The 27,571-nt window shown below is 36.4% G+C and overlaps 4 protein-coding genes across 4 annotated transcripts; 3 read left to right on the top strand and 1 right to left on the bottom strand.

Moving 5' to 3' along the window:
- The first annotated feature begins 350 nt into the window (after positions 1-350).
- Positions 351-15,857, top strand: LOC133309891 (probable UDP-N-acetylglucosamine--peptide N-acetylglucosaminyltransferase SPINDLY). The gene is made up of 18 exons (XM_061510753.1): positions 351-622; positions 767-1,165; positions 2,132-2,293; positions 2,404-2,579; positions 2,697-2,772; positions 3,520-3,648; positions 3,777-3,896; positions 3,983-4,051; positions 4,130-4,211; positions 6,299-6,393; positions 7,890-7,954; positions 9,281-9,479; positions 11,423-11,617; positions 12,146-12,240; positions 12,352-12,487; positions 12,600-12,817; positions 13,786-13,913; positions 15,010-15,857. Exons 2-18 carry the CDS (start codon positions 767-769, stop codon positions 15,444-15,446), a joined length of 2,781 nt encoding a protein of 926 aa, XP_061366737.1. The 5' UTR covers positions 351-622; the 3' UTR covers positions 15,447-15,857.
- Positions 15,858-16,240: 383 nt separating this feature from the next.
- On the bottom strand, positions 16,241-19,998 carry LOC133309893 (peptidyl-prolyl cis-trans isomerase CYP18-2). Its single transcript, XM_061510755.1, has 6 exons — positions 19,879-19,998; positions 19,698-19,793; positions 19,565-19,626; positions 19,336-19,469; positions 18,296-18,380; positions 16,241-16,725 (listed from the first exon to the last, which is right to left on the bottom strand). Exons 1-6 carry the CDS (start codon positions 19,948-19,950, stop codon positions 16,680-16,682), a joined length of 495 nt encoding a protein of 164 aa, XP_061366739.1. The 5' UTR covers positions 19,951-19,998; the 3' UTR covers positions 16,241-16,679.
- Positions 19,999-20,110: 112 nt separating this feature from the next.
- LOC133309904 (mitochondrial fission protein ELM1-like) lies at positions 20,111-24,213 on the top strand. Its single transcript, XM_061510769.1, has 8 exons — positions 20,111-20,252; positions 20,330-20,453; positions 20,528-20,594; positions 20,695-20,791; positions 21,117-21,266; positions 21,399-21,525; positions 23,649-23,709; positions 23,868-24,213. Exons 1-8 carry the CDS (start codon positions 20,118-20,120, stop codon positions 24,211-24,213), a joined length of 1,107 nt encoding a protein of 368 aa, XP_061366753.1. The 5' UTR covers positions 20,111-20,117.
- LOC133309882 (uncharacterized) lies at positions 24,138-24,923 on the top strand. The gene is made up of 2 exons (XM_061510740.1): positions 24,138-24,670; positions 24,775-24,923. Exons 1-2 carry the CDS (start codon positions 24,244-24,246, stop codon positions 24,786-24,788), a joined length of 441 nt encoding a protein of 146 aa, XP_061366724.1. The 5' UTR covers positions 24,138-24,243; the 3' UTR covers positions 24,789-24,923.
- The last annotated feature ends 2,648 nt before the right edge of the window (positions 24,924-27,571 follow it).

Genomic DNA, 27,571 nt, shown 5'->3' with positions numbered 1-27,571 from the left:
ATCCCACCAACACCATATGGAGAGAGCATAAGTATCGTAATCCTTGTACTCGCACCCAAACTCTAGATTAGGCTCAAAGAGTCGAACATGTGAGGATACCAGAAATTCTGATTCGCCTCAATTAGAATCAATTTTAAAAATAAAATAAAAAAATAACACAAATTATGTTATTTAAAACGAAAAATACTTTTTCCATAAAAAAAAATCATTGATTTAGACAACTTGAAATAAGAAATCTCTTCACAGTAATTTCTTGACCTGTGTTAAAAAAAAAAAAAAAAAAACAGACGCAGAATTAAACATGTGATTATTCAGTGTAGAATTGGCGAGAGAAAAGAGGGAAATGGGGGTTAAAGAAACAAAGCTTGTTGTCCCCCAACCCCAATGTTGTAACAGCAAGGAACCTCTACAAGAGGGCCTCTGGGTTTGGCGCACATCCAACTCTCTGTGTCGGAGCGAGTTGCTGTCAATTCCCATTGAGTCCTCCCAACTCTGCTACTTCCTTCTCTCTCCAACTACCTTCTTCTTCTTCTTCACCCTTTAATTTCACTCTCTATTTTCTATTTCTTTCCGCTCACTCTGCTCCAGTGCTCCTTCCTTCACTTGAACTCGCTCGCACTCTGTAACTTCCCTAACCCTAATTTCTTCCTCAATTTCTCATCTATTTCAATCCTCTTTAGTTCTACTTCTTGTTTGCTAGGGTTTGTTATGCGATCAATTTGTGTTGACGAGTTCTGACTATATTACTCGAATTCCGTTTGTGCAGATGGCAGAGATGGAAAATCATGACGGGAATCGTGCGAGTGAAAGGGAATTAGCGGGAGATAATGGTTTTGTGCAAGTTTCAGAGCCTTCTGTTAGTGCTAGTGGCTCTGCTGGTGGTGCTGGGTGTGAAGGGAAAGATAGTCTTTCTTATGCAAACATCCTGCGTTCTAGGAACAAGTTTGTTGATTCTCTTGCTCTGTACGAGCGTGTTCTGGAGAAGGATAGTGCAAATGTAGAGGCTCTCATTGGAAAAGGGATATGCTTGCAGATGCAGAACATGGGGAGGCTTGCTTTTGAAACTTTCTCTGAGGCTATCAGGCTCGATCCTCAAAATGCTTGTGCCCTCACGCATTGCGGTATTCTATACAAGGAGGAGGGTCGCCTTGTCGAGGCTGCTGAGGTATGTCTATGATAGTTTAATAGCTCTATGGTGAAATTCATCATATTTCGAGGTGATAAGGAATTTATAATAATAGATTCATTGTGGCACATAATACAGGTCTATGTATATTGTTTATGACCAGACTCTGATTGTGTCTTGTATATGTGATTGTTAGTAAAGTTCTCAAAGTTGTAGTTCTATTCAATGTAAGTAAATTAGCAGGAAGAAATGGTAGTGCTTGTTGAACTTGGATATTTGTGACAGTTTATGCTAACATTACCGAAATTATTGGTCTGCAATTTATTTTGACTGTGTTGTCGAATTTCACCTTACAAAGGTAAATGTGCAAATTACATAAAGAATGGAAGGCACCTTTGAAAAATGAATTGCTAATTTAAGCCCACTTGACTTCAAATGAGAAGATTGTACATAGCCTGCGTGCATGCGTCATCACAATTATTGTTTGGACGATCACTTAGAACTGAGTTCAATAAGTTCATGCTTAAGTTTGTTGACACCGAACTTTAGTACATAAAGTGATCAGGAGTTACATGTGTTGACAGAAGGTTCTTAGGCTTACCCACCTCTATTCAGTCTCTCATTGCCTCCCTGTTGCAACCATAGTTTACTTGATAGCTTTGGTAGATAAAGGGATGAATTTTCCTGTAATTATTCAGGGCTGTCTGTTCTAGTTATGGCTTTGACGTGTTATGAGACCAAACGTTACATCATTACTTTAGATGTTAGGTACAGGGCTCCAATTGGTTATTTTTTCTCAGCTATGTCTGGTTTTAGGTTATAATGAGGTATGCTTAGCTTAATCTACATATCCTTCGTGCTACATTTTCCCCTTGCCCATATCACAAAATTTTAGCTGGCTCTTTACTTTTTGTTTTATATCTTTACCATGCCAGTGTTTATAGAAGTTAATTGAAAATTTGTCCGGTGTTCATCACTGTTAATCAATTGATTTACTTGGAACAGTCATACCAGAAGGCTTTACGAGTGGATCCTTCAAACAAAGCAGCTTCCGAATGCCTTGCCATTGTTTTAACAGATATTGGTACCAACATAAAGCTTGCAGGAAACACTCAGGAGGGAATTCAAAAATATTTTGAAGCCCTTAAAATAGATCCGCACTATGCTGTAATTTTTTCTTATTCTAGATACTTTGGTTTTATCATTAAACCCTGTTAAAATTTATTTTGCTTTTTGTTTGCATGATATATCTTTTTTCTTTTGTTACGGGCTTGCAGCCAGCGTATTATAACCTTGGTGTGGTGTACTCTGAAATGATGCAATATGACATGGCCCTCAGTTTCTATGAAAAGGCCGCGTCAGAGAGGCCTATGTACGCTGAAGCGTATTGCAACATGGGTGTGATTTTTAAAAATCGCGGTGATTTGGAAGCAGCTATTACTTGTTATGAGAGGTACTCTACATATCTCGAGCTTGGTCTTGCTTTTCTGAGCCAAGTTTTGCATGTATTTATTTGTTATTTAATGACTTGACTTCTTGGTTCTAATGATCAGTTGATGTTTTATGGTAGGTGTTTAGCTGTGTCACCCAACTTCGAGATTGCAAAGAATAATATGGCTATAGCTTTGACAGATTTGGGAACGAAGGTGACACATCCGAAATCCTACAATATGATAATTGCTTTTTAGAAGCCTTATTGCTATATATATATATATTTTATGTCCTTTTTCTTGTTTTAATTGAAAGGTAAAATACTTAATTATCACCATGTTTATTGTAAAACTTCTGAAGGGACAGTTCATCCTTGATAATATTAATGCAATGATGATATAATGAATCATAATGGAGATTGTCATTTTTTTAGAACGACTTTAATGCAATGTAAAATTGTGTGCTGGATAGGGGTGGAAACAACAGTTGTTGCTTAAGAAATGACACCTTTAACATCAACTTGATTTTACAGTGGCTTTAAGGAAATACAGTCTCGTAGTTCCTAGTGAATCGAGAAGCAATTTTAGTGAAATTCTAAGTTCTGACTTGAGTCCAGTAGTTACTGCTAGCCAGTTTATGTTTTTAATCTCCCCTTGCCAATTAGAGGGTGAGCCTTGGCAGTTGGCACAACAGCAAGTTGCTGATTTGTAATCTAATGGTCCCAGGCTTTAGCCACAGACACAGCTTCGTTGCTTATTTTTTTTTTTTTTGGGGGAGGGAAGCTGCATACATTTGACCCTCCAGGACCTCACAATGGTGGGAGTCTTGTGCACTGGGCTGCCCTTTAAAGTGCATCTATTGAAGCACCATTCTATCATTATCTTTGTTTCCCATATATAATGAGATACCTTGACATATTTGGATCTTTGCTATCTTACTGAGAGAATTATTTTGGTGGATAGGTTAAATTGGAGGGGGACATCAACCGAGGTGTGGCTTTTTATAAGAAAGCTTTGTATTATAACTGGCATTATGCTGATGCCATGTATAATCTTGGGGTTGCTTATGGTGAGATGCTTAAGTTTGATATGGTATGTCTCTGACACTCACGTGCCTATGTTCCTACCTGCACATCTGCATGTATTACATTAAGATACATCACACATGTACATATTATTCCATACTAATTTTGTTGGTGGAAATTCAATCTACAATTTAGGCTATTGTATTCTATGAACTTGCCTTTCACTTCAATCCACATTGTGCGGAAGCTTGTAACAATCTTGGAGTTATATATAAAGATCGTGACAATCTTGATAAAGCTGTAGAATGTTACCAGGTAACAGTGATGATCATGTCAATTTATTTTCACTCCTGTTGGATTGCATAGATTTATAATCATAACCTATTATTTTTGTTACGCAGCTTGCTTTATCAATCAAACCTAACTTTTCACAGTCATTAAATAACCTTGGTGTTGTATACACTGTCCAGGTTAAGTATTGCATAATTCTTGAATTTTGGAGTTATCAAATATCTTCATTAAGTGACTATCTTTTCTTCCTTCTCCAGGGTAAAATGGATGCTGCTGCAAGTATGATTGAGAAAGCAATCATTGCAAATCCAACATATGCAGAAGCATACAATAACCTAGGTATTTTTTATTCTTCCTCTAATTATTTATCTGTTTGGTTATTATGGTTTTACCACACTTAGCGATTGTGTGTGTCATGGTTGTGCTAATTTATGATTGACATTTTACTGGCATAATTTTTTAATTAGGTTATACTGGGTCGATTAAATATTTAAATGTGGAATGAATGATTAATGAGTAAATGTGTGATCGGTTTTTTGATCTGGACTTTTCTAAGCTTCCTGGTTGCTAAAGATCAATTTAACTGTCAGATTTCTCAGTAATGTAACCTGAAAACATTATAGTAATTGAGAACATTTTAGACTTATCAACATGGTCAATGATGAACAAAGAATGCATACAAGTTGTAAATAACCACTTATTTTATTCTCTAACACAAGTAAAACATGTCTGCTATCTCTTTGGTTAGGTCTTTTTTTGTGGTAGTTGAATGGTTATATAAATGTATATATTCCAAGAGATTAATCAACCAAATAGTTGGTTATAAAGCTTATTTTGAAATATGTACAGAAAAAAAACTTGTTTTAAAATGATATTAGAACAACTGAAGCAAGGATAAGAAAGCTAAAATTGCTGTGAAATTTCATTTTGAGCTATAAAATGTTCTGTGCAAGAATTTTGAAAAAATTGAATTGTGTTTGTATTCTTTGCTTGGAGAGTTCTGCAAGTTGCCCCCCTCTTTCCCCAAAATGTTTTATGGATTTTTTGTTTTCATTTTCTGATAGATCTTGGTATTCACACTTGAATTAAAGGGAAAGTATAGAGCAAAGCTCTAATTACAGTAGAAAGAAAACAGAAAGAAACAGAAGATGAAAAGGGAAAATTAAGATAGAGTCAGAGAAACACAGGTTTAGTGGGGAGCACAACCTATGGGTACAGCTACAATGTCGTGAGACCAGCTTTGACCTTAGAGGAATTGGGATCCAGGACATGATAGGAGGAAGGGAGTGGACCACAAGGCCCAATATGTGGTCTGGACAGCGGCAATAGGAGAGGAATGGGGTTTAATAAATTAACAAAGGATGAAGAAAATGATAAGAGAAGAAGGGGCCTATGTTTTCGCTATGATGTTGGTATTCTCCGGCCATGTATGCTGCAACAAGCAGCTGCATGTGATCTTGCTTGGGGAGGAGGATGAGAGGCCAAGGTGGTGGAGGAAGTTGAAGTAGAGATGAACCTGCTGCTGAATCTCTGTAGCATACCAACATATTGAAGTTATGGGGGACTAATTACTATTGGAGGGATAAGAGTCATTTCAGGTACTATACATAATTGGCACAGTGGCTTATTGGCTGCAACTACCTGAGTGCTCAATATTACTCCCTATTTTCAATGTTTCACAGCTTGAACTGGCCTTATTCAATACAGCTAGCAAATCCCATATTTTCTCGTAGAAGACTGGGAATTGCGGGTTGTACCTGAAGAAGTTTTAGCATATGCAAAGGTTAATAAATGGGGACATTGAAGTCCTCATTAAGTGGGCTCACTGCCTCACCATTACATCACTTGGGGAAGATTTTACTCTCACCCAAGCATCTTTCCCAGAATTGCACCTTGAGGACGAGATGGAATTCACTGGGTGGGGCTATTGATAGGCATCCCTGGGCCTTCAATTTGGGTTTACCAGAGAAAGAATAGAAGCAGGGAAGAAAAGGGCAGGATAGGAAATGTGTGCGAGATGTTAGGGATGAGTCTAACAGTATTTCAGGTGGCTACAGGGCACTGTTGAAGGGGTGTGGGAAGGATGGGGAGTGGAAAGAATATGATGGAGGAAGCTGGACCAGATGACGGCATTGAGTCTGTGATGGGAATTGGGGAGGCTTAGGCCTTGGGGCAAGTAGCAACCCGTGCTTCTCTGAGTCCATCTTAATTTTCTACTTTCGTCTGCTGTTTCTTTCTGTTTTCTTGCTATTGTAATAGAGCATTGCTGTATACTTTCTGTATAATTCCAGTGTGAATACCAGGATCTATTATTTTCTTTTTCTTTGCATGTAATCACAAAATGTTTTATTGCAAGGGGCACAAGGCAGTGAAAATCTAAGCACATCTTTCAAGATATGCTTATCTTCTGTATTTATGTTGTGCAGGAGTTCTTTATAGGGATGCCGGTGATATCGCTCAATCAATTAATGCTTATGAGCAATGTCTAAAGATTGATCCTGATTCCCGAAATGCTGGCCAGGTAATGGTGCATATTGGGTGATTGTTTCATCCTTGATGAGTTCTGTTAATTGTTTAGATGCATACTTAAATATATAACATTATACCTAAAATGCCTGTCTCCCTATCTTCTGTTTAGGAACTGGATTACATCCATCTGAATTGGGATTCATGTAAAACTAGATACATGTCTTTAAATTATGATGGATTATGGTGCCCATAGTGAGCATATTATGGTCCCCATGATGTAGACTGTAGAGTTTAATTTTAGATACATATTATGGTCCCCATGATGTAGACTGTAGAGTTTAAATTTTCTAGCGGGTGAGCTTGCAGTTTGGGATCTTTGTTATAGGGATAGGATAAATTTGAGGTTTAAAAGGTGAAAAGTGACTTGTATGAAAGTATAAGTTGCTAAAATTTTGGGGCGGCAGCGGCAAAAAAGTAAGGATTTTAGATGTCTACGGTAAGGCTTTATTGAGAAAAAAGCAGGGTAATATTGAATTGTAAAAGGGAAAGGGAACAGGAAGGAGTACTTGTAAGTGCTGTGACTATGTGAGCAGAGAAAGTTATTTGTCTTTGAAAATATTATTTTATTTACTCTACACCATTATTTGCTTCCATTTCATGGCATCTATGATCAACTTGCCTTTATTGACCTCCAAGATTCTTCCCCCTTTATGAATTATTTGCTATGTTTGTGAAGGATAATGACCATTTTAGGCATCCATGAAATTGTGTATGGACACCCTTAGAATTTAAATTGTATTGAATTTCCCTACTGCTACGTAAATGCCAGCCATGCATAGTCAATTTAGTGAAATTAAATGCCCAACATCTTTAAGTTCAAACCCACATATTGCTTTTTGGTCTGAAACCTTTTTCCAACTAACCCATTTTGTCATTTTTTTCCCTTTTATTCTTTACCCCTGCCAAAATTTTGCCTCCAATCTATTTAAATTTCGACAAAGGGTTTTTTAGGAGTTTAAAGCAGGACATCGTATACACTAGTATTGCTGAAGCCACTAAAATGGTTTGCCTTCCAATTATTGAGCTTGCAAGCCTGCCTCTCTTTTACTTCTGCAATTGTTACTTTCTTGGATTTGTTCATCAATTATGGGAAGCCTATATACCTATCCTGGAGAATGGGGAACCACATAAGTATCCTTGAAGCCAGAAGATTCTCCCCACCCCACTCTACCTTTCTCTCCATGTCTCTGGTTCTATTTTTTTCATGGCTTTCATAAGAAAGTGAAGGGGAGTTCAAGTTGACATGATAACAAAAGGTTGTTCAGCTGCTTCAGCTGGGTATTAGTGATATTGAAAGTGCCATTTTTAGTTTCAATTCAAATATTTTGATCATAATTTGAATACTTGTTTTTGTCATATTCACATTAGTTGTAATACAATGGGCGGATGAATGGATTTCTTTTTTTGCAAGAATTATCTCACTTTTTGATTGTTGGAGCTATTTTCATCAGTATTTTATGTCTCATTTTAATCCACCTTAATATGCAGAACCGCTTGCTTGCAATGAATTACATAGATGAAGGAATTGATGACACACTTTTTGAGGTTCACAGGTTGTTGCTTTCTCCACTGACTGACCTTGTATACTTAAATTTTGATCATTGGTAGTGTTTGATCAACTTCATTATCTATAATATTTAATCAACTTCATTGATTTTTCATAAATGTTCAATTACATATCTAATTTCCTCAGGTGATGAAAAAAATTACTTTTATTTATTGCCTGAAAGATATATTCTATCTGCATTATGCTGGTGGAGATAAAGTAATGGCATAGTTGTCAATAGCAGTTAGCGGCCGGTAGTGGCTGACCCCGAAAATGGTATAGCAGTGTAGCGGGTAGCGGTATTACCGCTACGGTGAAGTATTAATTCCACATATAATATACTAACAGTCAAGAAACGAGGCAATACTGCTTTTAGTATTAATGCTCAAACATAAGAAGTCACACAAAATCAAACACATAATTCCACAATCAATGTCAAATACAAGGAACATAAAGGAAGGATCCAAAATTAAACACAACTGAACAATAAAATTGTCAAATAGTCAAGTACAAGAACTGGACTAATAAAGAAAATCATCATCATCTCCGGATTCTCCATCAAATTCCAACATGGGAGTGTTGTAGCGGGTGTAGCGGGTAGAGGTATTGCTGCTACGCTACGCCGCTACCTTCTGCTACGGCCAATGTCGCGTAGCATCGCGGTTTGTAGCGGCCGACTGCCGCTACCCGCTACGGTAGCGGTTTAGCGGCGCTACAGGCCGCTACTGACAACCTAGAGTAATGGTTTGTACAATTTTATTAGCTGTGGTCCAGTGCATAAAAAGATAATGGAAAAAAAGAAGAAAAATAAGAGTATTGAGTAAAATGCTTTTCTGGGTAGCTTCTATTAGGAAAGAAAAGCAAGAATATACAGTCAGACCTTGATTAAGTTTTAAAGACAAAATAATGATTTCTTGTTCTAAATATAGGGATCAATTAGCATGCATTGGTAAGATGAAATATGTGCTGGTTGTCAACTTCTAAGCACAGAAATACTTTCTTTTTCAGTAAAAGCTTGAAGAAAATGCTCTTGCGCTCTCTAATGTCTATTTACACCAAAGGAAGCTGCTAGTGTGATATTGAGAGTAGTCAAATTAAACCTTTAAATAGTAACTTTCCACTTAATGTAGAATATAAACCCGCGTCAACATTTGCTTTATGTTGGCTCTGGAAGCAATACTTATGTGATCTATCTGTTGCATGGTTTTGATGAGTGATAGTTTTAATTGGCAAATTGTCATTCATGATATTTTACAGTTATGTGTAGCAATTTACTTCATGTACAAAAATAGGATATGTAGCTTGGAGACTATAAAAAATCATTTCCATGCAGGGAGTGGGGTAGGCGATTTATGAGATTGTATCCACAGTACACATCATGGGACAACTCAAAAGATCCTGAACGGCCTCTTGTGATAGGATATGTATCACCTGATTATTTTACTCATTCTGTGTCATATTTCATAGAAGCTCCCCTTGTCTATCATGACTACACCAATTATAAAGTGATTGTTTATTCTGCAGTTGTCAAGGTATCAGTTATGAATTCATGTATGCAAATCGCAATACCTAACTATCTTAATGTATTTTCCGTGCATCTAATCATTACTCTAGACCATTGGCATAACATTTTCTCGTGTTCTCTTAAAATTCAAACTTTAATTCAACTATATTTGCAGCTAAGAACCAAAATTGATTGGCTATCAAAGGTTTATATGGTGTTTCACTTTCTTTAATAGTAGAAATGTCCAACAAATATTGGAAGAGCTTGAACTTGTTCTTTCTTAACTGTAACTGACAATTTTTTGTTATGGGTGATCTAGAGTATCTTGAAGAGAAAGATTCTCAATCTATATGAATGATTTTAGTTCTAGGAGATAGAAATATTTGCTTTAGGAAGTGTGGTTACCTTTGTTCAGTTAGTTTCATGTACATTGCTGGTCCTGTTTTCCAACATTTCAAACTGATGGATCAATAGGTAGTTCAACACAATATTGAACTATAATCATAGATAAAATATTTAGTTCAAGTTTTGGTTCCCCATTTTGGTTTCTTCTTCTATTTTCGATCATAATTGATCTTGTCATCAGTCAACTATCCTAAAAGCTTAAACTGTTAGGTAAAGACATATAAGTGATTTTATATTACATCTCTAATATGCTCCCCGGTGCAGGAATCCTTTGGGCTTGAAGCGTAAATAATGCACAAGCTTACATACCTGCTGAAATTTCATTTTTTTTTATTTGAAAGAATGATTGGGAAGGATTTGAACTAGAGAAGCTCTGGTACCATGTCATGAACCAACTATACGAAAAACTTAAGATGTTAGGTGAAGACACATTTTATATTATGTCTCTAATATATCTAATAGGTTATACAGTGTTAATATATTCTGATTTTTATCTTAGCTAATATTCATTAAGCAACTAAAGAGACTGGCACGGGTACCACTATCTTACTCACCAGCCTTTATATCTTCCTTGTGGGTACATAGCAAGAACGCCATTTACGGGTGAAATTGGGTACCAATTGTGAATGTCCATATCTATGTTATTTCAGTACCAACTATCAATTAAGATGGATTGGCACTGGGAATGTAAAAAACAATATACCATATTGCTGGCTGGAGGAAGATCTTTTTCTCTTTCTTCACCAAACTGTTGCAGGAAATTCAGTGGGAACTAACCCACCAGTCCCCCCTCTACTTCCTGTTGTTGTTACTATTATTATTATTTTATAAGACACCCTCTGGTTGTAATTACTCTGGTCCTTGGTGCTGATATTACTTTCCATCATGGGTTGTGGCTATAGTTGCTTTTGCACTAGTCAACCATTCAAGTTGATGTTCATCCTGCATTGTGGATTACATTCTAAATGAGGACACTCTATCAATTATAGTGGCTTGGGCTCCTATGGCTTATCTGTCCAGAATGATTCCAGTGTGCATTAATCAGTGTGAACCTGCTTGAATACATTTTGCTTGTCCAAATATTTGGGCTCTTTATCTTTTGCATTATGTCTCTTATTTAAAAAAATTGCAATTTTCTTCTTTTGGTTGAAGTTTGCACTTAGTTTGCTATTGTCGCACTCTTTTCTAGCTTGGTTTATCTAGTTTGACCAAAATTTCATTATGCTTTATTGATATTGATTATTTTGTGATTCTGTCTGTCAGATATGATTTAACAATTTTTTTTGGGGAAAAGAATATGATTCATTGAAAATTGCTGTTACAATAGTTTACTGAAAGACCAATTTTCAAGAAACTCTTCAAATTGGCTTGTTGGTACTAATGGCTAGCTGGGTTAACATTCTGACTTTGGTTACGTTAACAGAATTTACACATTTTTAGAATTTGTAACGAGTTATGTTACATTATTGTTAATATTCTGACTTTGTTTCATTATTTTGTCATCAATATCTCTGATTTTGACTTTTTTCCATATAATTTGGAATTGATTTTCATGTGATATTGCAGGCAGATGCAAAAACCATTAAATTTAGAGAGAAAGTCTTAAAGAAGGGTGGTATCTGGAAAGATATTTATGGGATTGATGAAAAGAAGGTTGCCAACATGGTTAGAGAAGATCAAGTTGATATTTTGGTAGAACTTACAGGTCATACTGCGAACAATAAGTTGGGCATGATGGCATGTCGACCTGCACCAATTCAGGTGTGTTTAGACTTCAGCATGTCTATATATGGATTTGATCCCTTTGTTTTTTGGCTTATTACTCTTCTTACCTTTGGTTACTATATCTTTTATCCCTGTTTATCGTCCTACTCCTACCTCTATTTACTATTATGTTGTTTTTGTGATGCTCGATAATTTGGATGCCGCAGTGTGATTTCTAGCATGTTATTATTTCACATTTCTCCCGATGTATTATGCTGTGAATTATTATGATTTTTTTTTTTGTTTATAAAAATTAGGGAGCTGGTTGAATAGAAATTGTGATTTGTTTATCCTAGCTACCGAGCAGTATTTATTTTCCATAGATGTTATAACTATTTATTTTCCATATATGCCTTTAATCTTTGCTTTTGTTTCAATGCCACATTTAGTGATCTCAATATATGCAAGCAGTGCTAAATTTTTAGCTATCAAGCTTGTGATATGAAGTGGCATGTATCATTCATAACAACATGCATTTTGCTATCATTATATGCAAAATTGTGACTCATGTTGCTTAACACTCAGGTGACTTGGATTGGTTATCCCAATACAACAGGATTGCCTACAATTGATTATAGAATCACTGATTCACTGGCTGACCCTCCTGAAACAAAGCAGAAGTAGATCTCTTCAAGAACTTCAGTACTTTCTTGTCATTGATCTGTACTAGAACACTTCTCTATAACTCTTATTATAGTTTATTTGCTTATGGTACTTTTCCTAAATTACAGGCATGTTGAGGAGTTACTTAGATTGCCAGAAAGCTTCCTTTGTTACACCCCTTCACCTGAGGCTGGTCCTGTTTGTCCAACTCCCGCTCTTTCTAATGGCTTCATTACATTTGGTAGTTTTAACAATCTTGCCAAGGTATCGGTTGTGTTAAATATGTTACATATATGACCCTTTTTGTTTATCGGGAACAAATTGTGAAACATAAGTCATATAGCCCCTAACATGTGTGTTCTTTTTATTTCATCAGATTACTCCTAAAGTATTGCAGGTTTGGGCAAGGATACTGTGTGCTATTCCAAATTCTCGCCTTGTGGTAAAATGTAAACCATTTTGCTGTGACAGTGTGAGACAAAGATTCCTTTCAACACTAGAGCAGTTAGGTTTGGAACCGCTACGTGTTGATCTTTTGCCCCTTATTCTTCTAAACCATGATCATATGCAAGCATATTCTCTGATGGACATCAGGTAATATCTCTTTTTTGTATTACTTAGGGTTTTAATGGTCCTGCTTAAGCTCACATTTTGTGATTCATGCGTATTTTTTTTTTTAGTAAATTGATTCATGCATATTTTGTTTGTGTTGACTACAAGTCTTGTTTTATGAATAGCACTTCAGTTTTTTCCGAATGTTCTTAGTAATTTTACAACCTTTTTAATCTCCTATGTTTTCAATCTTTAATGCTTCTTCTAATTCTTATTGCTGGTAGTGGCTTGAATCTGTTAATCTTTAATTTGTCTGTGAATTAGATATGGCTGCAATCTGGCAAACTTGCATCTCTCCGGTACCACGTGACATCATTTAAATTAATAGCTTTCTCTTATAAATTTGTTTGTATCATAAAATTTAAAAATCATTTCAACAATTTTTTTTTCTCAAGCCAATTACCATATAGTACAGGGTTACAGGCACATAAATTATTAGACATAGTTTTTGGAAATTTAAAGAATTCAGCGTTACCGTTCATTGACATAGTTTAGCTGTGTAGTTATGTGGCTATGCCATAATGGGACTGCATCATATGAATAGCATGCAAAAGCACTATTGAAAGTTCTGTTAATAAACAGAGATTGCAAGGTTATCTGTTGGTTACATGGTTCTTTTAGCCTATTTAATTTTCAAAAACATAAGCTGTTTGATATGTTCGAAACATATCTTTTGTTTAGTTTGTTGAATGTTAAAAACTAAAATTTTATTTAGCTTATGCTTATAACTTTATTTTTATAGGCTTTTCACATGCAGTGGTTTTAATCTTACTTCATGAATCATGACCAATGTTTTTATTATTTTATTGTTGATTATTTGTATTTCTAGAAAAATGGATGTCAGAGCAGCATATATCTCTGAAATCCAATGAAAGGATGTTATGCACTGTGTTTGGTCATGTGGCTAGTCTCATACCCCTTCGTAAACTCTCATGTCTTGTTTTGTGTAGTTTGGACACATTTCCATATGCTGGAACAACCACTACATGTGAATCTTTATACATGGGAGTTCCATGTGTCACTATGGCTGGCTCAGTACACGCGCACAATGTTGGTGTTAGTCTTATTAGCAAAGTTGGTGAGAAACTCTTCAGAATATTTGTTTATTGTCAATTTATTAATTGTCTTATGTATCTTTTCCCAATAAATGAACGGTTGTTTCATTTAATTTGTGCTTTTGTGAAATGTCCTTAATCTAGCCAAATAGTGCTTGGGAAGTGTCATTAAAACTTCCATGTTTTGCTGCAAGTTTAGACTAGTTTCAAAAAGTTCAACCTTTTGTCTTTCCTAAAGTTATATATTAAATTCTTATTTAGTTTCTCTGTAATAATATTGGGCCATATAGTGTTCTTTTCTTTGATGAGCAATATTATTTGTTTGCTGCTGCATTGGATTCATATAGTGTTCTTTTTTTGGCACTTTCTGTAGTTCTTTTTAGGAAAAAGGTCTATCCTACTTTTGTCCTCTGAATAACAAATATGACTCTGCTTTATAGTTGATACCCTCATGGTATTCATTGCACATTCTGGTACTCACGCTATCAGGAAAAAAAATGCTAAGAAAGTCATACTGAGAATAAACCTGTCTATAGTTTGGCAAATCGTGATATTTTGGCACGAAATTTGAACTCCATCTCAGTCTTGTCGAACTGGTAGTGGATAAGTCACTTTACTTGGAATCAGTGAGTCCGAATTGGTAAATTTCTTGGGATGGGGAATGTTTTATCGCAAAGGACAGCCGGCGCTGATACCTGATGGTTGTCACATGGCATTGTTTATCTTAAAGGGCTTGAACAAGTTTTTAGAATCCTGCATTATAATCATTCTAATAATTCATTTGCCCAATGTCAATTACATTTGCAATTTTGTTGGATTATGGGTTTATTTTAATTTCTGTCTGCCTGGGCCAAGTAGTATGTGCAATTCTTTTACTCTCATCAGATCTTTGCATGTGTGCTATAAGCTTTAGAGTTTCAATGTTTCCTCTATTACCTGAGGTGGACTTGTGTTTGTTTGTCTATGTGCCTGCATGGTTGTGCTTTTTCATCGTGTTTCTTTATTGGGAGAGGGTATTGAATTATTCAGTCTGTCTTCTAATTTGTAAAGCATCATATTTTTATTGCATCTTTGGCATCACCACTAAAACTCTTGAATATTTCACTTGTTACAATTCAGGACTGGAGCGTTTGATTGCCAAAAACGAAGATGAATACGTTCAATTGGCTCTGCAGTTGGCCTCTGACATTTCCGCACTACAAAATTTGAGAACGAGTCTGCGAGATCTTATGTCCAAGTCTCCTCTATGTGATGGTGCAAATTTTATCCTTGGCCTAGAGTCAACATATAGAAAAGTGTGGCTTAGGTATTGTAAAGGAGATGTTCCATCCTTGAAACGCATGGAATTGTTGCAACAACCAGTTGGTACTTGTGACTCATCCAATAAGAATTCTGAGCCAATAAGGATTTCAAACTCAAGGGAGGACAGTTCTGGATCTGTCAAGGCCAATGGATTTAATTCAATGCATCCGTCAAAGCTTAATATACTCAGTTGCGAAGAAAACGGCCTGTCATTGAATGACAGTAGTAAACAAGGAAAGACGAATTCAGGTTGAATTTCGTCTGAGAATCCTTTTAGCGATTCCAGGATGTTGAACTTTATTACAATAGGTGCATTATTAGGTTGCATGGTGTATATTGTGAATGCTGCTGGAAGAGGCTGGAGAAACCACAGCATCACACAAGGTTGACTTGCATAAATTACATTTTTTGGGGGGTGAGGGGGGATGGGAAAGCTATCGGCAACAGTTAACAACTATATGTTCCCTTGAGTGAAGTGGATGTGCAACGAGGAGATGCTACCTTGAGCTGTAGCCTGTAACTGCAATCTTTCGGTAGCTGTAGCCAGTGACACAATTTCCCCCTGAATTATAATAGTTCTGTAAATCTTGTGTAATATATATTCACCTTGAGCAAGGGTTCTTGTCCGTCTATTTTAACATGGCATTTTTCGTTGGGTAAATGTGTAAGGCTTTCATATGAAAGAGCAGGAAATGAATAAACTTAAGATTGTTGTGTTAACATGTACCAAAAAATAATAATCACCATGCTAATTAATCAAAGGGTTTGATATAGGAAATAAAATTATCTTTTTTATATATACGTAAGGTTGAATTTTATATGGGACATGTGAATAGAAAAAAATAAATATAAATTCTATATATTTTTATATGTAAATATATATGTAAGACATAATTTTATCTTTTACAACATATTAAATCTTTAAACAAAACCTTTGATAAGGGCCCCTAATATGTTTAGGGTACAATGTACAGATCCCAAAACAAGTTTGAAGGAAACCGCGAGTATCATGATCAGCCAGCATGTGCATATGTGTACCTCACTTGTGAAGTCTGCCCGGGTTAGATATCTATCGGAACTATCGTGGTCACCAACGCTGCATAACGTCCAAATCATGTAGCTCGGCTATTTAAAATAAAAACGGAAATGGAAAATTAACTGATCCGCTTTAGATAACGTGTATAAGTATCCTCGCATGCCAGGTTAACTTTTCTACGATTCTACAGATTATCAGGCTCAATGGAAACTATATCAAATTGAAGTTTTCTTTTGTTGTAAATATTGTCTCAAACTGCAGGTTAAAATCATGGTCTTCGGGGTAAAAGTAATGTCTTCAGTATGTTGGTGACTAGTGCAGAAAACTACATACAACTCTTACAAATAAGCTTGAAGCCAAATAGGCAATGATACTTCCAGCCATACTTCCACCAGAAATTGATAATAAAATTACAGTTTCTTCATATCATATGAATATCATGCAACTCATCTCAATCCTTGACTGATGTCCGTAGTATCTTCACGTCATGGATGGGCCTGATAAGTCGAAAGTGAAAATTAGAAATGCTTCAATGATTTTTCAATAAGTTCACAAAGGAAGCTCAAAGAAAGCCCCCGTTTTAGCTTACAATGTAGATCGAAGAATGTTTTTCATGAATTCTGTTTCATGGAACCCCTATTATGACATAATCTAATTGTCAAAACTAGGGGTGTAAATAAGTTAAGCTAAGTTAGATTTTGGCTTAAATAGCCGAGGCTTGTGTAAAATATCTTAGACATGACTTCGCATATTGACCTTGTGTAGGCCTAAATTATAAGTCTGGTCTGACCTATAGTTAAAAAACAAAAGTCTTGACCTAGACCTTTTAGCCTGTTTAAGCCTATTAAATATTCAATAAATAAAAAAATAATTAAAATAATATCATTTTATTAAAATAATAATTTTATTTGTTTTATTTAAAATAAATAATATAATACAGGTCGACAACTAGGGGTGTAAATAGGTTAAGCTAAGTTAGATTTTGGCTTAAATAGCCAAGGCTTGTGTAAAATATCTTAGACATGACTTCGCATATTGACCTTGTGTAGGCCTAAATTATAAGTCTGGTCTGACCTATAGTTAAAAAACAAAAGTCTTGACCTAGACCTTTTAGCCTGTTTAAGCCTATTAAATATTCAATAAATAAAAAAATAATTAAAATAATATCATTTTATTATTAAAAATTATTAAAATACTAATTTTATTTGTTTTATTTAAAATAAATAATATAATATAGGTCGACAACTAGGGGTGTAAATAGGTTAAGCTAAGTTAGATTTTGGCTTAAATAGCCAAGGCTTGTGTAAAATATCTTAGACATGACTTCGCAGATTGACCTTGTGTAGGGCTAAATTATAAGTCTGGTCTGACCTATAGTTAAAAAAGCAAAAGTCTTGACCTAGACCTTTTAGCCTGTTTAAGCCTATTAAATATTCAATAAATAAAAAAATAATTAAAATAATATCATTTTATTATTAAAATAATAATTTTATTTGTTTTATTTAAAATAAATAATATAATATAGGTCGACCTGTAAGCTTATACACCCGACACGTGGAAAAAAAAAAACTTTAAATATATTTTTTTAAAAGCCTAGACCTGCTCTATTTGACTATATATAATCGGCCAAATCTGGCCTAATATAAGCTAGGCCGTAAGCCCCTGTAGCCCATTTCAAAACTATAGTGTTGCCTTTTTCTTCCTTTTGTTCCCATATTTTTTCAATTCATAGACTCTGATAGGGGTTCATTGGCCATAAATTCCCCAGTAATCATGTATTTACAGAAGAATCATGAAAACTAATTGTGACAATGCAGGTGCAACACTTAAATCCATACCCCAGATGACAAAAAAAAAACGGTGTAAATTGTATCATTCTTTAGTATACCAAGCATAGCATAATCCAAAGTCAGCAGGTTTATGGTCCCCAATGCCCCAAGTTAATGTTGTTGTCAATTGATTTGCTGCTAATTTCAGAGTGTCATTATTAGACTAATTCTTGGCAAGATTGTTGGTTTATGTATAGTATCTATTTCAAATGGTTATTTTGAAACATATTTGACATACCTATCGTTATTATCTGTTTGGACGCTGCCAAGTCTTTTGATGATTTCCATCCCCCGGCATACTCTTCCAAATATTGCGTGTTTTCCTGGTTAAAACAGAAACAGTATCATTAGGCTTCCAGAAATTTCATTATATGAATTAGAATGATTAATCATAAACTAACCACCCAAACTTGGTCAATTAACCATTCTGATGCCAAGGTTATGGCTAAAAATTTACTAGACTAAACTCCAGTAATCAATGAAAAAGTACTAAGTAGAACTGCAAGTCTATGTTTACTTAATGCAGAGATGATATTAGAGAACTCAAACAACTTCTAAAAGAGAAAATAAGAGCCCCTCTCGTTTTGTTTTCTTACCAATTTGGTGAAGGAAATTAATGCAAAAGGACGAAAAATAATATGCAGTTAGATGAGAAAATGTGCGCTACAAATATGCATGCGGGGATCTACTCAATAAAGTAGAAAATATATGAAACATAAGCAAGAAGTCGTATCATATAGGCTAGCCATGTTGGTGATCCATGCACCATAGTTCTTTTGACAGGTGAGTTAAAAAGCAGACACAATCAAGGAGATTCAAGGCTTAACCCATTACTTGTGAGACAATTCGTGTGCAATGTGCATAGTTGATGTGTCCATAAACCAGTACTCTTGGCAACATGCATATAATTCTCAAGTAACTTGAATGAAAAAAGGATGGCATTTGAACACAGAATCCTCGAAATGCAGTGATAAAAGAAAATTGTCAACATGGATCTACAAGTAATAAATTCTAGGGAAAAGTTCAGGTTTATTCCAGAATCACCTATGTCCTGTGGTTTTTTTTTATCACATATGCCCCTGTGAGGTATGTTTTTTATCATATATGCTCATGTGGTTTTTTACTTTTTACAAACTACAGGGGCATATGTGATAAATAAAAAACCACAAAACCACAAGGGCATAGGTGAAGCAAACCAGAAGGTGAGCTTTTCTCTAAATTCTAATAGCAGTGGCTTTCTATATCTAAATTCTAAAGTAGAAAGAAGCACAATATTACCATCAAGAGAGGGGCAGGGTGCCAGAGTAATAAAGAACTGACTACCATTAGTATTTGGTCCAGCATTTGCCATGGACAAGATACCAGCTCCAGTGTGCTTCAACTCTTGTTTAATCTCATCTTCAAATTTTGGACTGTTTTAAACAATAACATGAGCAAAGTAATAAATCATCAAGTAACCAAATTTCAACAACAATAATAATAATAATCCAAAGTTTATGTCATATACCCATATATGGATTCTCCTCCCCTTCCTGTTCCAGTGGGATCACCACCTTGTACTATGAAGTCCTACAGCACCGACCACATTATTCTATGTAAGAATATTAACCAAGAAGGGGAACGAGGAAAGTGGGTAATACCTTGATGATTCTGTGGAATTTAACGTTGTCGTAATAACCTCTGCGAGATAGTTCTATGAAGTTCCTGCAAGTTCTCGGCGCATGCTTGTAGTACAGCTAAACCCAAAATTATATAAATAAATAAATAAAAAAATAGAATTTTGATGACCCAATACTAAGAATGTTGATAAAGCGTGCCTACCTCGATGGTGAAGGAACCCATGGAAGTTTCTAGAGTAACCTCCGGAGAACCACCTTCGGCGCTTGCCCACATTTTTTGCTCAACTCGTTCTTTCTGTCAGCGTCACAGTTCAAAGCGCTTCTTTCTTTCTTACCTTTGCCTTTTTGTTGGGCCGGGCCTTCTTATAGGACTTAGGGCTTGGGCCCAGAAAATGACCTGTTCCCTTCTTTCCCTTCCTTTTTTCACATTTGAATATTGGAATGAAAGCTATGCCTGAGATCTTGGACGGTGCAATTCGGCGAGCCGTTGTAATCGGAAACGGATTCGCCGGCGCTGAGAATCAATGCATTGGATTGGTCCGTGCTCTCGGTCTCTCCAATCGCCACTCCTTATACGTAAGCTTCTTCTTGTGCCTTCCTTTCTACGTTACATTTATAGAACTGAATTGAATTGAATTCTGTTGTTGTTGAAGCGCGTGACGAGGCCCCGAGGAGGAATCAATAGGTGGCTTCGTTGGCTTCCGGTTTCTCTCCATAAAAAGATAGAATACGTTATCAGAAAATTATGTGGCAATTCACGCTTTCAAACATCGAAAGGTAACGTTTCCCTTTCATACTATACGCCAGTCTCTGTAATTTTTGAGCATTAAAATGATGCTAGTTCTGTTCAGGTATATCTGACGTGTTAGAAGCTGATGCTCACCACATTGCAACAGTGGCACGTGAAACGTTTCGCAAGTATGTTGTTGTGATTGTTCTATTCTAGTTATGCTTCTGGTAAATTGAGTTCTATAAGAAAGAATGAGATTAATGAAATGCTCAATTACTTTATTCCTAGGGATGGCCCCTTGTTGGTGGTTGCATCTGGACGAGACACCATTTCTGTTGCCAGCTCCATTAAACGGTTAGCTCCAGAAAATGTTTTTCTTGTTCAGGTTAAACTTTGCACTTTATTCTTTTCTGTCCCTTGAATCATATATAATGATTGAATGCCATCTAAGTACCTTTGTTATAAGTTGTATGAACTCTTATAACTTTTAGGTGAAATAATCAATTTCCTTTTTTTCTTTCCCCCTCCCCACTATTCTTATTTTGCTTCTTTTGAGGTTTAACATGAAATGCCTATTTCTCTTTGGTGCGTGTTTTGATAATTTTTCCGTTTCCATTCCATATGTGCGTAGATTATGTATAATAGATTAATGCATACATACTTTATGTATATTGCTTTCTAACTCTCCTAGATGCCCATGCCCAATTCAGATACAACATCCAAGATGGCACCTGAGTAGGTTTGATCTTGTTATTACTCCACGCCATGATTATTATCCGCTGACTCCTCATGCCCAACAGCAAATACCTTGGTTTCTTCGGAGGTGGGTCACTCCATGGGAACCTCCTGGCCGCAATGTGGTAGGTATTGTGGTTGAGTGGTAGCTCTAGTGATGTCTCTGCCTAAGAACAACATTTTATGGTTGTCATGTTTATGCTGAAATGTTTACTTTTTATCCTATCTTGAAGGTCACTGATTTTACATTTTTACAGGTCCTCACTGTGGGAGCGCTTCATCAAGCTGATTCCACTGCTCTCAGGGTTGCTGCTTCTGCTTGGCATGATGAGTTAGCAACTCTGCCAAAGCCGTTGCTTGTGGTTAATGTCGGGGGACCTACAGGTATATTATTTTGCATTGAGGAACTTATAATGCTTTACCTGTTGTGTTTTTTTAAAATTTTATCATTTTAATTAAGATTTACTGCTGTTTGATGTAGAAAATTGGTATTAATGTATGCTCATGTACCTGGTGATTGTACAACCTTTATCTTAAAAAGGGTGAAAATGTGCACTTGTGCATTAGGCTAGGCCCAAAAGTCTGCTACTGTTGGATTTTGGTGCTTATTTTTATTGGGAGTGTTGTCAATGTCTGGAGAATAAATCTGGTGAATCATATTTCATTGGAAACTCCTTTTTTGTTTCTTTCAATTTGATGATTTCTTGCAAATTGGAGACTCTTTTAAATTACTCTAAAGTCTAACCTAATCTTAATGCCAGGATCGTATGCCCTACATCCACTGTTGGGTTCGTTTCAAACTTTTAAATATTTGTATTGTACAGGGCATAGTTGAATATTTAACGAGGCTGAACGGATCAATTTTGCATATATCCACGCTCATTTGTTTGACAACTTAAGAGTTGAAAATAAAAACTTTCAAATATTTGCATTGTACAGGGCATAGTTGAATATTTAACGAGGCTGAACGGATCAATTTTGTTGGGTTTAAGTATGCTCTTTTCACTTAAGCCCGATAGCTTTAGTGAGATGAGCCCAAAGACTAATTCTAACCCATGAAACTTAGGGTTAGTTTTGGATTGGGCAGGTATATAAGCACACTTTTCTCCCTTTGCCTCCTAGGGTTACAGACATCAGAAACACAAAGAGGCAGACGTTCATCATCTGAACGGTTGCCCACACGACTCCCTGATCCCCTTGAGTCATAGCCTGGAAGATCAACCGCAGAGTGGATTTTCCTACCGTTCGTGGTGGTTGCTGCAGATCGTGAGTCGTAGAAGGAGAACTGAACGTGAGGAATCGTCACGCTCGCTTCTTCACCCCAGGTAATCAAAGCGGTGTTCTTCATTCCTTATCGCATCGGTACGATGCGCTTCCGCGTTTCTGATGATATACCTTCAATTGGTATCAGAGCCGGATTGTGATGGGGATTAAGATCAGTTTTGATTTATTCATTTTTTTTGTGATTTATGAAAATATGGCACCTTCATTCTGTTATTTAAATTCATGTTGATTGTTTATAGTTCTTTTTCATAAAAGTTTAAATTTTAATCGGTAAAAATACTTTAATCCATGGAAACCCTAAAGGGGCTTGAGACAGATACTATGGGCTAGGCGAAAGTTGAATTCCAAAGTTGTAATATTTTATTTTATTTTATTTATTTTATTTTTTTTAAAAAAAAATAGGAAGACCATGGATTAAAGTAATTAGAATTTATTATTTAATGCTTTTATTGATTGGTATGAATTATATGTGCGATTAACATGATATTTGCGATATCATGTCATATAGGATAGGAAGGTGCCATATTGTTGCATGATCACATGTCATACGTGCATATTTACTATTATGTCGTTACCGACTAGTATGATAGTTTATGCGCGTAATTTTTGATTTTAAATATTCCGGTTAAATAAAATTATGATTATGATTTTAGAAACAAAATCTAGATTAATGGTTATATTAATTTCGAAAATTAATTAATTATTATGATTTTGGTAAAATCTAGAATAATCAAATTGATTATTTTTGGAGTTTAAAATCAAAACAAATTAGCAAGATAATTTCCTAAGAGAAAATTGTTTGAAGAAAATAAATTTTTGTGAGTTTTCTGAAATGGTCATGGAATAACACACGATGCATACAACATTCATGTATCATGAATGTGTGGAGCACACGCTGACGTAAAGTGACCGGATTGGAAATCAAACAAAATTATTTTCGAATTAAAAATTTCTTGGAAATTGGAAAATTCTAAAATTTTAAAATATTGAATGGGTTAAGGTTTTTTAAAATTAAGTTTTCAAAAACCTAAGGGCTCCAATTGTGGGTTTATTAGTGAATGGTTATCGCTGAAGCCCCATCGGATAAGGATAATCGGATTTCACTAGATTAAACCTTAATATTTTCGAAATTTTAGTAAAGTTTTGTACGGCCCATCGTTGGCAACACTTAGACACTAAAGATAATTTTGGAAGTAAACAATGGTTAAAAACATTCAACTTAGGTAAAGTTGTTAACCCTCCCATCGAGGCTCTAGCAATGGAACTAAAGGCCCAAATAATAATGTTAGTTTTACAAGTACCTTGCCCATCGTAAGCCTTGTAAAGATAACTAATGGATTGTTCAACAATAAACAATTAGTAGTTATTAGAATCTACTAGCGATATTTTTTGTTTGTTGTTAATACTAGTTTGTAATTAGTGTGCTTTGACTGTTTTTCCAGAAAAATGTCTTCATTCAATCCTTTAGCAACTATTTTGAGCCAAAAACCTATGGATGGTACCAATTACAAACAATGGAAAACTAATCTTGATATTGTTCTACAATTCGAAAAGCTCAACTTTGTACTGACCACCCCTATACCAGCGCAGCCTGCTGAAGATGCGCCTGAGGCAACAAAGGCACAATTTCAGCATGAGAAGGAGAAGGCAAATGTGGCAGTTCGCTGTTACATTTTAGCCAGTCTTGCCAGTCACCTTCAGGAGCAGGTAAACATGATTAAGAGTGGGGCAGCTATGCTCCAGACTCTTGATGGCATGTTTGCTACGTCTAGCAGCTCTGCTAGGTAGATTGCGCTGAATGCTGTCACTAAGACAGTAATGTCTGGAGGAAGTGTGCGGGATCATTGTTTGTCAATGATTGCAAACTTCAAGAAAGCTGAGGATCATGGGGTTAGGTTTGAACAAGAAGTGAAAGTTGACCTTCTCTTACAATCACTCCCTGATTGCTTCAGTCAGTTCAAGATGAACTATAATATGAACAAGTTCAATCTTGATCTCACTCAGCTGATGCACGAGCTTGAGAGTGTTGAACAGTCTCTGGTCAAGCAGGGCAGTGCATTTCATGTTGGTGAGAGTTCTGGTAAACCTAAGGGGAAACCCAAGGGTAAGAAAAAGAACAAGAAAAAGAAGAAATCAGGGATTCCAGTAGCCAGACCTGTTGCAGTGAGGCAGCCGAAAGGCAAGTACTTCAAATGCGGACAACAAGGGCATTGGAAGAAAAATTGCCCTCGTGTGAATAAGCAAGGTATGGGTAATTTATTTGTGATTGAGGCTTGTTTAGTGGAGAATTACAATGATATTTGGATCATTGATTCAGGAGCCACTAACCATGTTTGTTGCTCTTTGCAGTGGTTCAAACATAGCTTGCCGATCAGTGAAGGACAAAGAGTGTTGAAGCTTGGCAATGGGGAACTTGTGTCTGCACTAGCAGTAGGACAAGTTATTTTATCTTTTAATAATTGCAGAACTTTGGTTTTGGAAGACTGTTTGTTTATTCCGGATTTTAAGAGGAATTTGATTTCTGTTAGTTGTTTGTTTAAACATGGTTTGACAGTTCAATTTAATTCCTCAGTTAATATTAGAAGTTCATCTTCTTTTATCTGTTCCGGTGAATTGTTTAATGGTCTGTATTTCCTTAGTCCTGCACCCTGTGAAATTAATCATGTTGAATTAGAGGATGATGAGCATACTCATTCTTCAAAGAAAAGAAAAGTTTCCAATGAAACTTACCTTTGGCATTTGAGATTGGGTCATATTAATTCTAACAGGATACACGGTTTGGTGAAAAGTGGGATATTAAAATCCCTGGACTTTGAACCAATGCCAGTATGTGAATCTTGTTTAGAGGGAAAAATGACTAAGCGATCCTTCAAAACCAAAGGGAATCGTGCCACACTTCAGCTGGAATTGGTACATACTGATGTATGTGGACCAATGAATGTCCAGGCCAGAGGCGGGTATCAGTACTTCATCACATTTACTGATGATTACTCTAGATTTGGACATGTGTACCTGATGCGTCACAAGTCTGAGGCTTTTGGAAAATTCCAAGAGTTTCAGGCTGAGGCAGAAAAGCATCTTGGTGTTCAAATTAAGACTCTTCGGTCTGACCGAGGGGGTGAATACCTATCTGGCGAGTTCAGGTCTTACTTGACCAAAGAGGGGATAGTTTCACAATTATCTTCTCCTGGGACACCCCAGCAGAATGGAGTAGCTGAAAGGAGAAATATAACCCTTTTAGAGATGGCAAGATCGATGCTCAGTTATTCACCTTTGCCTGATTCATTCTGGGGATATGCCTTAGAAACTGCTATGTACCTTTTGAACTTTGCTCCATCAAAATCTGTTTTAAAGACTCCAATAGAATTATGGAAAGGGTGTAAGCCCAACTTGAACCATATTCGGATTTGGGGTGCTCCGACACATGTCTTACAACAGAAGCCAAATAAGATGGACTCTCGTACAGAAGTGTGCATGTTTATAGGCTATCCTAAAGGAACCAGAGGCTGGTTATTTTATAGTCCGAAAGAAAAGAAGGTCTTAGTGAGTACACATGCGACTTTCTTAGAGGAGGACTATATGGAAAATCACAAGCCGAGGAGTACGGTTATACTTGATGAGCTAGACTCGGATCAAGTTTCGTCTCAACCTCAAGGGGTTCCAGCTTTTATTCCTGTATTTGTTCAAAGAGGGGAAAATATGCCCAAAGTTGAACATACACAGGAACCAGAAATAGAACCAGAAATTCAACATGATGAACAACAAGTGGAGTCACCGCTTGTGGTAGAACAACATCAAATGGTTTATCCAGAAATGAATGAGGGTCCTCCTCCTGAAATTGTTAACCCACCAGACTTGGATCATCCTGTAGATGCTCAACAACAAGTGCAGCTCAGTCGTAGTGGGAGATTGATTCGTAAGCCAGCAAGATATCTCTTGTTGGGTGAATTGAGTCAAGATGTCGTCATTGAGGAAGATAATGACCCCACTAGTTATGACAAGGCACTAGAAGATGTTGATGCTCAGGAATGGCTTGAGGTTATGAATCGTGAGATGGGATCTATGCATTCTAACTCAGTTTGGATTCTTGTAGAAGCACCTAAAGGGGCAAGACCCATTGGATGCAAGTGGATCTACAAGAGAAAGAGAGGATCGGACGGAAAGGTTCAAACCTTCAAAGCTAGATTGGTGGGGAAAGGGTACACCCAAATAGGTGTGGATTATGAAGAAACCTTTTCGCCAGTTGCCATGCTCAAGTCCATCCGAATTCTCTTAGCTCTTGCAGCAAATCTTGATTATGAGATTTGGCAAATGGATGTCAAAACTGCTTTTCTAAATGGAAATTTGGAAGAGGATATCTATATGGAGCAACCAAAAGGGTTCATAGCCAAAGGGCAAGAAGATATGGTATGCAAGTTGCAAAGGTCCATCTATGGACTTAAGCAAGCATCCAGAGCATGGAACATCAGATTTGATAAAGCTATTAAGTCTTATGGTTTTTTGAAAAGTCCTGATGAGCCGTGTGTGTATAAAAGGATCCAAGGTAACGCAATATCTTTTCTAGTGCTTTATGTGGATGATATTCTCCTCATCGGAAATGATGCAGAGGTATTGTCAGGCATAAAGACCTGGCTGAGCAAGCATTTTGATATGAAGGACTTGGGAGAGGCCAATTATATTCTTGGTATTAAATTCTTGCGAGACCGTAAGAATAAGGTATTGGCATTATCCCAGGCTAACTACATTGACAAAATACTTGCCAGGTTCAGCATGTAGAATTCCAAGAAGGGAATTCTACCCTTCAGGCATGGGATTCATCTCTCTAAGGAGCAGTCTCCTAAGACTCCTGAGCAGAAAGAACGCATGAGTAGGATACCTTACGCTTCAGCGGTAGGTAGTCCCATGTATGCTATGCTGTGCACCAGACCAGATATCTGCTATGCAGTGGGAGTAGTAAGCCGGTACCAATCTAATCCTGGAGAGGAACACTGGATAGCGGTTAAACATATACTCAAGTACCTACGGAGAACAAGAGATTATATGTTGGTCTATTGTAGTGGGAGTCTTGAAACCGTTGGTTACACAAACTCAGATTTCCAAGGAGATATTGACTCAAGAAAGTCAACCTCGGGATATGTGTTTACCC

The sequence above is a fragment of the Gastrolobium bilobum genome, unplaced genomic scaffold (genome assembly GCF_033153095.1).
Source record: "Gastrolobium bilobum isolate Gb01-03AN ecotype WA unplaced genomic scaffold, APGP_CSIRO_Gbil_v1 utg6679, whole genome shotgun sequence".
Taxonomy (NCBI): domain Eukaryota; kingdom Viridiplantae; phylum Streptophyta; class Magnoliopsida; order Fabales; family Fabaceae; genus Gastrolobium; species Gastrolobium bilobum.
Note: the sequence above shows the minus strand (reverse complement) of the source record. Positions and strands in the feature narration are given on the sequence as shown.

Coding starts and splice junctions, on each gene's coding strand:
- LOC133309904 (XM_061510769.1), top strand. CDS start 20,118: ATGAAAGCTATGCCTGAGATCTTGGACGGTGCAATTCGGCGAGCCGTT. Junction 20,454..20,527: donor ACGCTTTCAAACATCGAAAG/GTAACGTTTCCC, acceptor AGTTCTGTTCAG/GTATATCTGACGTGTTAGAA. Junction 20,792..21,116: donor AAAATGTTTTTCTTGTTCAG/GTTAAACTTTGC, acceptor TGCCCAATTCAG/ATACAACATCCAAGATGGCA.
- LOC133309893 (XM_061510755.1), bottom strand. CDS start 19,950: ATGTGGGCAAGCGCCGAAGGTGGTTCTCCGGAGGTTACTCTAGAAACT. Junction 19,470..19,564: donor GGAGGAGAATCCATATATGG/GTATATGACATA, acceptor TGTTTAAAACAG/TCCAAAATTTGAAGATGAGA. Junction 16,726..18,295: donor CAAACAGATAATAACGATAG/GTATGTCAAATA, acceptor TCGACTTATCAG/GCCCATCCATGACGTGAAGA.
- LOC133309882 (XM_061510740.1), top strand. CDS start 24,244: ATGTCTGGAGGAAGTGTGCGGGATCATTGTTTGTCAATGATTGCAAAC.
- LOC133309891 (XM_061510753.1), top strand. CDS start 767: ATGGCAGAGATGGAAAATCATGACGGGAATCGTGCGAGTGAAAGGGAA. Junction 4,212..6,298: donor AGAAGCATACAATAACCTAG/GTATTTTTTATT, acceptor TATGTTGTGCAG/GAGTTCTTTATAGGGATGCC. Junction 13,914..15,009: donor TAGTCTTATTAGCAAAGTTG/GTGAGAAACTCT, acceptor GTTACAATTCAG/GACTGGAGCGTTTGATTGCC.